This window comes from Hyperoodon ampullatus, assembly GCF_949752795.1.
Source record: "Hyperoodon ampullatus genome assembly, chromosome: 14".
Lineage (NCBI taxonomy): Eukaryota > Metazoa > Chordata > Mammalia > Artiodactyla > Ziphiidae > Hyperoodon > Hyperoodon ampullatus.
The window spans coordinates 723,048-736,119 of NC_136927.1; the positions used below are offsets into that span (position 1 = coordinate 723,048).

The 13,072-nt window shown below is 52.0% G+C and overlaps 1 protein-coding gene across 1 annotated transcript in view; it reads right to left on the reverse strand.

Moving 5' to 3' along the window:
• Window positions 1-1,962: 1,962 nt before the first annotated feature.
• ADAP1 (ArfGAP with dual PH domains 1) overlaps window positions 1,963-13,072 on the reverse strand; it is a gene marked incomplete at both ends in the record, with an annotated part of 63,764 nt that continues 52,654 nt past the window's right edge. The window contains 5 exons of the mRNA XM_079718326.1: window positions 1,963-1,991; window positions 2,079-2,307; window positions 2,498-2,569; window positions 2,997-3,059; window positions 3,333-3,416. Coding sequence (XP_079574452.1) covers window positions 1,963-1,991; window positions 2,079-2,307; window positions 2,498-2,569; window positions 2,997-3,059; window positions 3,333-3,416 — 477 coding nt within the window. The remainder of the gene's footprint in view (window positions 1,992-2,078; window positions 2,308-2,497; window positions 2,570-2,996; window positions 3,060-3,332; window positions 3,417-13,072) is intronic.

Genomic DNA, 13,072 nt, shown 5'->3' on the forward strand with positions numbered 1-13,072 from the left:
TGTAAATATACAGTGTTTTATTTCAATCTGCAGAAGCCCAATCTGTGGACAGGTGAGGCCTCACAGGCTCTTCAAGCAGCCTGTGGGGCTGGGGGGCGCCCTGTGGTCTCAGCGCTGTGAGTGGGACACGTCGTGCTGTTGTCGCAGGTGGGCCACCTTTGTCTGCGACTCCCCCACTTCTGTGCAGGGGCTGCCCAAGCCTGCGCCAGCCTCGGGCCTGGTGTGGACCATATGGGTCCTGCCTTATCTGAGAAATTCTTCCCACCGGTCGTGCAGCTGTTCAGGGTGTTTTGTCGTTTCTCTGGAGTTTTCTGGGTAGAGCATGTGGGTGTGCACACGCTCAGACACAAGTGCACGGACCTCACACTGGTGCTGAGTGGGCACCCGAGCTCCCAGGGCCCGAGGCCGAGTCCACGAGGGCACGTGGCTGGGTGGCCCTGCATGGTCAGGAAGGCCTAGGGGAGCCCGGGCTCTCGCTCCTGACCCGGGGCTGCTCTTCTGCCTCGTCTGGAAGACAGTGGACCTGGGTTCTCAGGGAAAGGGTGACCCTGCAGCCTCGCCTGGGCTGGGAGGCACCGCCTGGGGCAGGAGGGGTTTAGGGGAGAAAGGGGCCGCGGCCCTGGGTGAGCCCGCAGCTGTTCTCACCCTCGGCCCAGCCATCCTGGGGACCCCTGACCTGGCAGCCTTAGCTGGGCCCCCACTGCCAGGGGAGGGGGGGCTTGTGCTCCCCCTTTTACCCTGCAGTCCCTGCTCAGAATCCAGGTGCACGATGGGTCTGAGCTGTGGGCGCTCGCTCAGATGAGAGGGGAGACGATGGGGGCTCGGAGGAAGGGTGCCTTCCCTCATCCCCTGGGTGTCGCCCACAGCCGGGCCGAGGCCCTTGGGTGCCCCTCTCCTGGGGGTGTCCCTCTCCTGGCAGGTCCTCCTGGGGGCCCAGAGCCCCCACTTTGTTCCAAGATGTGACATGGGGGGGGACACCCTGGCTCAGGGCCCCTCTCCTGGTCCCAACAGCTGGACCAGAGCTCCCGTGGGAGCACGTCTCAGCCACACAGGACGCCACCCAGATAACCCAGCAGGTGACACCCTCAACTACACACTGATTTCCTGGGGAGACGGGACCCCCATGCACGTCCTGCCCCCAAGTTCACCACCACACAGGGTTCTTTCCCTCCCTCACCTCCTCCCCCAGGTATGTTCTCACAGATGTCACCCATCCCCCCAGGGCACCCGGGGAGAGGCGCGGTGGTGGTAACCACCGCGAGTGGCACGCTGGGGTCCGGGCAGCGACCCGGCCCGGGCCTCCATCCTCCAAGGGTTCGCAGACCGTGAGGGCAGGCGGAGGGCAGGTCGTGTCGGTGCTGAGTCCGGAGCCGGTGTGGGAAGGACCCGGGCTGGGGGCGGGGGTGGGTGCAGCCAGCCCTGTGGCCCAGGCCCGGGGGGCTCCAGCCGTCAGGGCCTCTGGCTCCCGGGACCCCCGCGGACACGCAGGTCGGCTTGCTGAGGGAGCCAGGGCCCTGTCTGCCACTCCAGCCCCCGGGACCCCACAGCTGACAGTGGATGTTAATAAATACTTGTTGGAGGTTGGGGGGAGTGAGGGGACACGGCGGGGTGGGGGCATGCAGGCGGGCCGTCTGTCCCCGCAGCCCAGCCTCCTGGTCAGGGGTGGGGTCCCGCGGAGGTGGGGGGCGGCAGCTGGGGGGCCTCAGAGGAGGCGGTCTGGCGGGCGGGGAGGTGAGTGGGGGGCCGTGGGCGTCACACCGGGGGCAGCGGCACGGCGGGGTCGGGTCGGGCCGGGCCGGCTCCCAGCGGCGTTCCAGAGAAATGGGTCCTAGCGGCTCAAGCTCAGGCCCCACCTGGCCACGTTGGGGGCTGCCGAGTCCCTCCTTCCGCCGGCCGCTGCCACCACCTCACCTGCCACGTCTGGCGAGTCCGGAGTCCTCAGGCCTCCAGGACCGTCTCGTGCTAGGGTTTGTGCTTGAAGTGGGCTTCCACTGGAAAAGGGACAGGGTCCCAACCCAACCCGTCAGGGCCGCTTGGGGCCATGGGACTGGGGCCCCAGGCCGTCCCGCCCACCTCACCTGCGTACTCCTGGGGCAGCATGGGCCTGTCCACCACCTTCCGGAAAGCCTCCATCCACGCCCGCTGCTCCGACTCCGTTTCGCAGGCTAGTAGGAACCGGCGCTCTGGCGTGACGATGGTGATGCCGTGCGGCCAGTGGTGGCCCTGGGTAGACGGCGGGAGCCCGTCCAGCACCGTGTAGCCGCTCTCCCTGCTGCCGATGAAGACCTCCCCGCGGGCGAAGGCGTCCTGGGTGGGGGGACCGGGCTGAGCGCTGCTCAGAGCCGCATGCGGCCCCCAGGCCCGGCCCCTCCTTGCCAGCCGGGCCCGTCATCTCCAGCTCACCCAGCAAATGCTGGTCAGCGCCTCCCAGGCAGGCGGGTGACCCAGGAGGGCACGTCCACACCACGGGGGCCCTGGGGCCGCGGCCCATCCTTACCAGGGGGTCCTTGAAGTACATGAGCCGCCGGTCGTCCATGGTGAACCAGCGCTTGCGGAAGCCTTCCGTCTGCTGGGGGTCGAGGGCGCCACTGGTCGGCCCGAGGCAGGCCCTGCCCCCACTGCCTGCCCCCCCCCCGCCACAAGGCAGGGCCGCCGGCACGTCCACTGTCCTTCCGCGCATGCCCGCGGGGCCCCAGCTGGGCTGTGGGACCACCTGGGTCCTGGGATCCGAGTCCCCCGTGTCTGCCCCCATCCCCCACGTGGCAGGGACCTGGGGGTGCACAGGGACACGTGGTGGGGCGGGGCCAGGGCAGGGCTCGGAGCTGGCTGGGGCTGGACCCAGAGCCCCGAGTCAGTGGAGCCCGCGCTCTCGCAAAGCACTGGGGGAGGGGGGTGGCGAGTGTCACTGGCTGGCGCTGCTGGCACGCCCCCCGCCCCACCCAAGGATATGACCTCAGAGTGAGGCCTGGGCATCTGGGGTTGCAGGTCAGACCCACCTTGGGCCCCGTCTTCTCCATGTAGCCTTCCTGAAGGTAGTTCCTGGACAGCTTCGGCACCAGCTAGGGCAGAACCACTTGGGCTGGGCCCTGGGAGCCCCTCCCCAGCTGCCCCCTCCCGTCCCACCCTTTTCCCCCCTCCCCCTCCCAGCGAAGCTAAAACACCCCGGAACGAAGCAGAACTACTGTGGTCTCCAGGGGCCTCAGGCCAGTCAGCAGCGGGGGGGTCTCGGGGGGGGGGTGTCCACGTGGGCCCTGGGTCAGCTCCCAGTCCCGTCCCAGCCTGGGGCGCATGTCCCCCGACCCGGGTCCAAGGTAGCAGCAGCAGCCACTCACGTCTGCGTCGCTAGCCCCTGGGAAGGCCACCTGCAGGTAGTGGAATCGAGCAGCACGGAGCGCGTTGAACCAGTCCACCATCTCCTGGGGGTCAGAGGCTGGGTGTGGGCTGTGGCCCCAGGGCTCCTGCACACCCGCCCCATCCCTCAGCGCCTGGGCCTGTTCGGGGGACACACCCGGGGTGGCCGGGGAGGACAGGGAAGGCTCCACCGCGGGGGCGCCAGGCCTCAGGGCCAGCGCGGCCGGATGCCCAGGCAGCAGGAGCGGGCCGCGCCACCGACAGCCACCTCAGGACAGGCAGGGACAGCGGGTGCGGGGCTGCCGTCCAAGCTGCCCCCAAGCCCTGATGCTGCTTCGGGCACCGGGCGGTCTCTCCTCCTCTCAGATCGTTCTATCTTTATGACCTGCTATCTCTAGCCTAGAGGGAGGCCCATCTACTTTATAAACCCACCCAGAGCTGCCACCTCCCCGCCACCTCCCCGCCACCGCCACCGAGGGAAGGAGGGCAGAGCTGTTCCCGGAGGCCGGCCCTGGCCGCACGGTGGGGCGCAGGGGGCCGGCTCCCCAGGCTGAAGCGTTGCAGCCCAGGTGCTGCCACCCCGTCCCTCCCACCCCAGGCCCAGCGCCCGTCCTGGGGCTGGCCCACCCCCCCCCCCCCGGCCTTCTGTGCCCTCTCATTCCTCCTGGCTGCCATGCTCGCTGCCCCAGGGCCCCCCGCCCACCCCTCGTCCCCGCCACAGGCTCCCCCATCTCCCCCCCATCCCTCCCCCCAGGCCGAGGTCTCCCCCAACCCTGGATGGACCGAACGTCCGCTCTCCCTGCTGACACCTGGACAGACGGTGCTCCTCCCTGGGCTCCAGGTCCCCTGGGTCCTGCCGTGTCACCTCCCTGCCCACCTCCGTGCTCTGTCCCTCCTGCCTCGGCGCACGGGACCCCCAGCCCAGCCCACACAATCCAGGCTGCGGCATACCCTCTGGGCACTGCCAGGGAGCCCTGCTCAGGCCTGGTGCCCCCCAGCCCCATTCCAGCGCACCGAGTCCCTCTGGTCCCTTCCCTGCCCGGTCCCTACCACTGCCCCCCGCTCGTCTCAGGACCTCCCTTGACTCACGGAAACCAGAGGGATCGTCCAGAAATTCAAGTTGGGCTGCAACACCCTCCCCCCACTGCATCTCCAGTATAGACAGACATCTGCAGGGTCGGGTCAGCCCCCTCAGCAGGACCACCGCGTGCTGTCCCCCACCCCTTCCTCTTCTCCTTTCCCCCATCCTCAGCAGAGTCTCAGCCATGGGGCCTTTGCCCGCACGGCCGTTTCCTCCTCCTGGACCGTGTCCTCACCCCTCGGGACATCACTTGTTCTCTCACTCTTCCCAGCACTCGGCGCAGTTGGGGTTTTAGTCGCCTGTCTGATACACTCTTTGTCTCTCCTGCCAGACTCTGCTCTCACTCACCAAGGACAGAGCCACGTCAAACAGGCTCGGCTGCACCTACGCACAGGGAGCAGGGCAGAGCGGGCGCCCACAACCCTCTGGGGACTCGGGCCAGGACAGCAGCCCACTGCTCGTGCAGAAAGCCTCTGGGCTCCCAGCACCTGCCCTCTGCCTTCCCTGGGCTCAGCCTCCCCACGAGGAAAGTGAAGGTAGAGGCTTCTGGGTAAAACTGAAGACTTGCTCACGTTCCTTGAGTCAGCTTCCCTCCCAAAACCTGTTAGTACTGCATAAGGGATTGTTTTTTCGAGGCTTAACCCCATGAGATGGTGAGAACAGTCACAAAGTGCCAGGAGCTGGCAGACAGGTGGAGGGGTGATCCAAGACAGCTAAAGCGGAAGCCACAGAGGAAAGCTGAGGCAAGCCCAGTTTGTACTGCAGACCCCAAAGGGCTTGGGAATGCAGAGCTCTAGGTTCCCCTGGAAGTGAGAGGGGGGGTTCTGAGCAGGAAAACTGGCTAAGAGACTCTGCCCCTCTGCCACCCTGGCAGAAGATGGAGCTGTATTCTTTGCAGGGGGTAGAAAGAGAGGGTCTCAGGGGAGAGTTGTGCCAGGCACAGGGTGTGTGTGTGTGGCGGGGGGGGGGGGGGGCGGGAGGCACCATTCCAGAAAGAGTGAAGCTACATGACTGCACACCAAGCCTGAGGCCCCTCCTGTTCCCTCTCAGCTCCCTCAGTGCTGGGACTCAAAGGTATCTGCGCCAGGCAGGAGGGGTTTCCTCCAGAGAATCTGACCAGCCCCGAAAATCTCTCCCATGGAAGTCAGAGAACAGAGCATACAAACAGGAAACAGCCACTCAGAAGAAATAAACATTGTTCAAGGATAAGAAAGCTTCAAATTTCACATTAATAATCAGAGATAAGATACTACAATCAAGAAACAAGAACAATATACTTTGAAAAAGGAGCAGCTGCGAAACCCAAAAGGAGCTCTGAAGGTTGAAACATTGAGAGCAGGAAGAAAACTTTCAATAGGGAAGTTGCAAGACAAAGTTGAAATTTTCTAGAAATCGGTGAAAAAGGGAAAAAGTGGGACTAGAATGAGAGAACCAATCTAAGACAGCCAATATCTGAATAACAGTTCTAGAAAATGAGAACAGAGAAAATAGAGGAGGAAATTATTAAAGAAAGAACTCAAGAACTCTTCCCCCGCCTCACGGGTGTAAATGACTAGGCAAGGAGGGCTCACCGAGCTCCCAACACAGAGAAGGAAGAAGAGACCCAGGCCCAGGCTGTCATCAGAGAACTAACTCAAGCGGAAGCTAGGATTTTCAGGTGTGCAAGGTCTCTGGAAGCTTGCCTCCAAGGCACTCCTCCTCAGCAAGCTACTAAAGGGTTTGTTCCACCAGGAGGAGGGAGTAAACCAAGAAAGACTTAGGTTCCAGGAAATGGAATCAGCCCAGGACCGAGATGTGGCCACAGGAGAGATGATTCCAGAAGGGTGAAGTTGGTTGCTGCCCAGGACATATCCAGGGACTTGGACAGTCGGTGGCGAGGTGAGTCAGTAATGAGGACGTGGTTAACCGGGGGGAAGGGCAGGAGAAATGACACGTGCAGGAAGTGAAAAGTCAGTGCTAAGGCTTGAGGGCATTTGTGTGGTCATGGTAACGTACAGTCTGAATACAGGTGCGGACAGAATAGCAACGTAAGGGTGACGGGTGAGGTGGGAGAGGCGCGGGCCTGGGCGAGGTGAGGGGTGGGGACTGCAGAAAGCCAGCGCCTCATCCGCGTGCTGGGAAGTCATCAGGCGATGGGAACATGGACAGATCTGGCAGCAGCACAAGCATGTTATGCACGCACCTGGATGTGGATTCCCAAGGGATCAGCTAAAAGCTGAAAAGAGGATTCTGGGAACATGGGGTAGGAAGCACTGGGAATCTGTCTCCCCACCTGGAAAACAATGGCACTGGCAGAATCTGACTGATGCAACCATTTGTAATTCTGAAGTCTGCTGAAGTCTTAACAACTTCCAGGGGAAGACTTGGAGAGTACATTGTGGTTAATTTCAGCCAATTTCAGCTCTGAGAACAGATGCAGCTACCCATCCTCCCCGCCCCCCACCCAGGACAGGCCGCTGTGCAGGTGTCCTGGAGCAACTTACACAGAGTTTGCAGGAGCTCGGGTGGGAAAAAGGGACTCTGACCTCCACATATCAGGGATCTGTGCTCTGATCACAGGGAGACAAAGGAGGGGGGCATTGTTGCAGCCCCTCCACCTCCAGCTCAAGACCTCCCAGAGATTTAAAGTGCGAGCACCCACTTTCTCCCCTTCACTTTTGGTTTTCCCCCTTTGGGAGCCAGACATCAAAGACTAGGACATTAAGAAACAGCTGCATATACAGGGGAAACTACGAAGTGACCACACATGACCAGGGAAAGGCTCGGAAAAAAACGTGAGCAGAAATTAAGTTTACACCTCACGCTGATCCTCGGCACAGACACAGCTCCAACAAATAAAACAAAAAGCCCAAAAGCAAGAGCTAGCTAGCTAAATAAATAAATAAATAGCCTTGGGGAAAGGGGAGAATCTGATTTCCAGAGTTACCACATTATCAGAATCCAATGTCCAGCATTCAACAAAAAATCACAAGGCACACAAAGAAGCAGAAAATGGCCTTTTCAAAAGAAAAATCAACGGAATCTGTCACTGAGAAGACTTAATGGCAGATATACTAGACAAAGACTTTAAAACATGGTCTTAAATATGCTCAAAGAAAAGAATATTTGCAGAAAGTCAAGAAAATGCATAAACAAAATGGAAATAACAATAAAGGGAAAACCTAAAAAGAAACCAGAAAAGAAATTCTGAAACTAAAAGTACAATCATGGAAATGAAAATTTCACTAGACAAATTCAAAGGCAGAAGAAAGAATCAACTTGAGAGGAAAATGGAAATTATCAAGGCTGAGAAACAGAAAAAAAGATTGAAGAAAAGCAAGTAGGGCCTAAGAGACCTGTGGGACACCACCAAGAGACTGACATATGCACTGTGGGAGTCTCAGAAGGAGAAGAAAGAGAGAAAGGGGTGGAGAGAATATTTGAGGAAATAATAGCTGAAAACTTCACAAGTTTGATGAAGGACATGAATATAAACATCTAAGAAGCTCAACAAACTCCAAGTTAAGATGAACTCAAAGAGGTCCACTCTGAGAAACGTTTATAATCAAACTTTGAAAAGACAAAGAATCTTGAAAGCAGCAAGAGAGAAATGACTTGTCACGTATAAGGGATCCTCAAATAGACTATGAGTAGACCTCATCAGAAATGCTGGAGGCACAAGACAGCTAGCCAATATATTCAAAGGAGGAAAAAACAAAACCCTCTCAATAAAGAATCCTAGGGCTTCCCTGCTGGTGCTGTGGTTGGGAATCTGCCTGCCAATGAAGGGGTCACGGTTTGAGCCCTGGTCCAGGAAGATCCCACATGCCGTGGAGCAACCAAGCCTGTGCACCACAACTACTGTGCCTGCACTCTAGAGCCCATGAGCCAGAACTGCTGAGCCCGTGTGTCACAACTACTGAAGCCCATGTGCCTAGAGCCCATGATCCACAAGTGAAGTCACCCAGTGAGAAGCCTGTGCACTGCAATGAAGACCCAACACAGCCAAAAATAAATAAGTAAATATTTTAAAAAGAGGAGAGATTAAAGGTAATGTTTAAAAAAAAAAAAAAGCAAGAAAGAAATGCTCAGGGAGTCCAGGTGAAATGAAGGAACACCAGACAGTACGTCAAAACCTTGTGGAGAAACAAAGATCTCAATAAAGGTAAACACATGGGCTATTATAAAAGCCAGTATTACTGTAACAATGGTTTGTAACTGTGCTTTTTGTTATCTACATGATTTAAGAGACTAATGCTTTTAAGGATAAAGCAAAAAAAAAATTAATGTAAAAGCCAGTATTACTGTAAGTTTGGGTTGTGACTCCACACCTTGTGTTTTACATACTTTAGGAGATAGTGCATTTTAAATAATTAGTAGGGGTTTTTTTGGTTTGTTTGTTTTTTGGGTTTTTTTTTTTGATCACTCATTGTACAAAGATGTAATTTTGTAACATCAACAACCAAAAGCAGTGGGGATGGAGCTAAAATAGTAGAATTTTATACTATTGAAAAAACATTCAAAAAGCTGCTATATATTCAGTTTAGAATGTTTTAACTTTAGTATGTTAAATGTTATCCCCATGGTAACCCCAAAGAAAACAGTGATAGAATATATACAAAAAGAAATAAGAAAGAACTTAAACATTTCATTACAAAAAATAAACACAAAATAAGACAGGAATGCAGGAAATGAGGGACAAAAAGTCTACAGGGCATACAGAAAACAAATAGCACAATGATAGAAGTGAGTCCCTCCTCATCAGTAATTACTGTAAATGTAAATGTATTAAACTCCCAATCAAAAGACAGAGTTTGGCAGAATGGCTATAAACACATCACCCAACTATATCCTTTCTCCAGGAGACTCACAAAATTGTGGAAGGTAAAAAACCAACAGATCAAAGAAGAAATCACAATGGAAATTAGAAAATATTTAGAGGTACATCAAAATGAAAACACAACATACCAAAACTTACGGAATGCAGCAAAAGCAGTGCTAAGGGGGAAATATATAGCTATAAATGCTGACATTGAAAAACAAGAAAGATACCAAATCAGCAGCCTAACTTTACAACTTAAGGTACTAGAAAAAGAAGAACAAACTAAACCCTAAGCTAAAGGAAAGAAGGAAAAAAAGATTAGAGGTCAATGAAATAGAGAAGAGAAAAACAAGAGAGAAAATAAATGTAAACAAAAGTTGGTTCTTTCAAAAGATAGAATTGAAAAAACTTCAGCTAGATGGACTAAGAAAAAAAAGACAAATTACTAAAATCAGAAATGAAAGTGGGTACATTACTACTAATTGTACAGAAATAGAAAGGATTATAAGAGAGTACTATGAACAACTGTATACCAACAAATTAGATAACCTGGATGAAACTGGATAATCTCTTAGAAACACAAAACCTACCAAGACTAAGTCATGAAAAGAACAGATAATCTGAAAAGACCTGTAACTAGTAAGGAGACTGAATCAGTATCAAAAGTCTCTCCACAAAGAAAAGCCCTGGACCTCATGGCTTCACTGGTAAATTCTATCAAACGTTTAAAGAAGAACTGATACCAGTCCTTTTCAAACTTTCCAAAAAATCAAAGAGGAGGGAACCCTTCCTAACTCGTCTGTGAGGCTAGAATAACCCAGATATCAAAGCCAGACAAAGTCACTACAAGAAAAGAAAACTACAGACCAATATACCTTATGAACACTGGTGCAGAAATCCTCAACGATATACTAGCAAACTGAATTCAGCAGCTTATTTAAGGATTATACACCATGACCAAGTGAGAGTTATTCCTGGAATGCAAGAACAGTTCAATACATGAAAATCGATCAGTGTAATACACCATATTAACAGAATAAAGGGGGGAAAAAAACTACATGATCATCTCGATGCAGAAAATGCATTTGACAAAATTCATATGGAGTCTCAAGGGAATTCAGACAGCCAGAACAATCCTAAAAAGGAAGAACAAAACTGGAGGAATTCACTTTTGATTACAAAGCCACAGTAATCAAAAGAGTATGGTCCTCATAAAAGACCCAGAATTGCCACAGATATCCCTGAAGGAAAAAGAACAAAGCTGGAGGCAAAACCCTCCCAGACTTCAGACAGTACTGTAAAGCTACAGTAATCAAAACAGCATGGTACTGGCACAAAAACAGACATATGGATTGGTGGAACAGAAAAGACAGCCCAGGGGACTTCCCTGGTGGTCCAGTGGTTAAGAATCCACCTTCCAATGCAGGGGACGTGGGTTTGATCCCTGGTCGGGGAACTAAGATCCCACATGCCACGCGGGACAACTAAGCTCGCCCGCTGCAACTACTGAGCATGCAGGCCACAACTAGAGAGCCCGCATGCTGCAACTAGAGAGCCCATGTGCCACAACAAGGAGCCCACACGCCACATATTTTTTTTTTTTTAAAGAGAGCCCAGAAATAAACCCACACACCTATATAGTCAATTAACCTTCGACAAAGGAGGCAAGAATATACAATGGGGGAAAGACAGTCTCTTCAACAAATGGTCCTGGGAAAGGTGGACAGTTGCATGTAAATCTATGAAATTAGAACACTCCCTGATACCATACACAAAAATAAACTCCAAATGGCTTAAAGACTTATAAATATAAGACATGACACCATAAAACTCCTAGAAAAGAACATAGGCAAAACATTCTCTGATGTAAATCGTACCAATGTTTTCTTAGGTCAGTCTCCCAAGGCAATAGAAATAAAAACAAAAATAAACAAATGGGACCTAATCAAACTTACAAGCTTTTGTACAGCAACGGAAACCATAAACAAAATGAAAGGACAACCTACGGATTGGGAGAAAATTATTTACAAGTGATGTGACCAACAAGCGTTTAATTTCCAAAATATACACACAGCTCCTACAACTCAGTAACAAAAAACCAAACAACCCAATCGAAAACTGGCCAGAAGACCTAAATAGACATTTCTCCAAAGAAGACATATAAGGTGGGCAAGAGGCCCATGAAAAGATGCTCAGCATCACTAATTATTAGAGAAACGCAGATCAAAACTACAAGATACCACCTCACACTGGTCAGAATGGCCATCCTCAAAAATTCTACAAACAGTAAATAGTGGAGAGGGTTTGGAGAAAAGGGAACCCTTCTACACCACTGGCAGGAATCTGAATTGATGCAGCCACTATGGAAAACTATGGAGATTCCTCAAAAAACAAAAAATAGAACCATCATAAGATCCTGTGATCCCACTCCTGGGAGTGGGATTACGGAAAACTGATTTGAAAAGATACATGCACCCCAGTGGTCATTGCAGCACTATTCACAATAGCCAGGACATGGAAGCAACCTAAGTGTCCAATGACAGAGGAATGGATAAAGAAGATACAGTACATATATCCAATGGAATATTACTCAGCCATAAAAAAGAATGAAATAATGCCATTTGCAGCAACATGGATGGACCTAGAGATTAAGTCAAATAAGTCAGAAAGAGAAAGACAAATACCATTTGATATCACATATGTGGAATCTAAAGTAAGACACAAATGAACTTTTATGAAACAGAAAAAGACTCAGAGACATAGAGAACACACTTGTGGTTGCCAACGGGGAGGGGAGTGGGGGAGGGGTGGATGGGGAGTTTGGGGTTAGCAAATGCAACCTTTTTTTTGCAAACTATTATATATAGAATGGATAAACAACAAGGTCCTACCACATAGCACAGTGAACTATGTTCAACATCCAGTGATAAACCATAATGGAAAGGAATATGAAAAATAATATATATGTGTATAACCGAATCACTTTGCCGTGCAGCAGAAATTAACACAACATTTTAAGTCAACCATACTTCAATAAAATTTTAAAAAGCAAACAAAAAAAACCCAGTATGGTCCTGTTATAAAAACAGACATACAGACCAATGGACTAGAATAGGAAGCCCAGAAATGAACTCTTACATATTCAGTCAAATGATTTTTGATGACAGTATCAAGACCACTCAATGGGGAGAGGACAGTCTTTTACACAAATGGTGCTGGGAAAACTGAAAATCCACACACCAGAGAACGAAGCTGGACCTGGGACTTCCCTGGTGGTCCAGTGGTAAAGAATCCGCCTTCCAAGGCAGGGGACGCGGGTTTGATCCCTGGTCAGGGAACTGAGATCCCCTGTCTCAGGGCAACTAAGCCCGTGCACCACAACTACTGAGCTTGCATGCTTCAATGAGAGCCCACGCGCCCTGGAGCCCGCACGCCACAGCTAGAGAGAAGCCCGTGCTCCACAACGAAGAGCCAGCGCGCTGCAATGAACGATCCCACAGGCCTGAATGAAGATTCCCACATGCCACAACTAAGACCAAATGCAGCCAAAAAAAGAAAGGAAGAAAATAAATAAAATTTAAAAAACAAACAAAAACAATGAAGCTGGACCCTGACCCAATTAACTCAAAATGAATCAAGGACCTAAATGTAAGTCCTAAAACAATAAAGCTCTTACAAGAAAACACGGGGCAAAAACTTCACAACATCGGACTTGGCAATGATTTCTTGGATGTGACACCAAAAGACACACGCAACCAAAGAAAAACAGACGAATTCAACTAAATGAAAATTTAAAAATTTTGTGCATCAAAAGACCGTTCACCAAGTAACAGGCAATC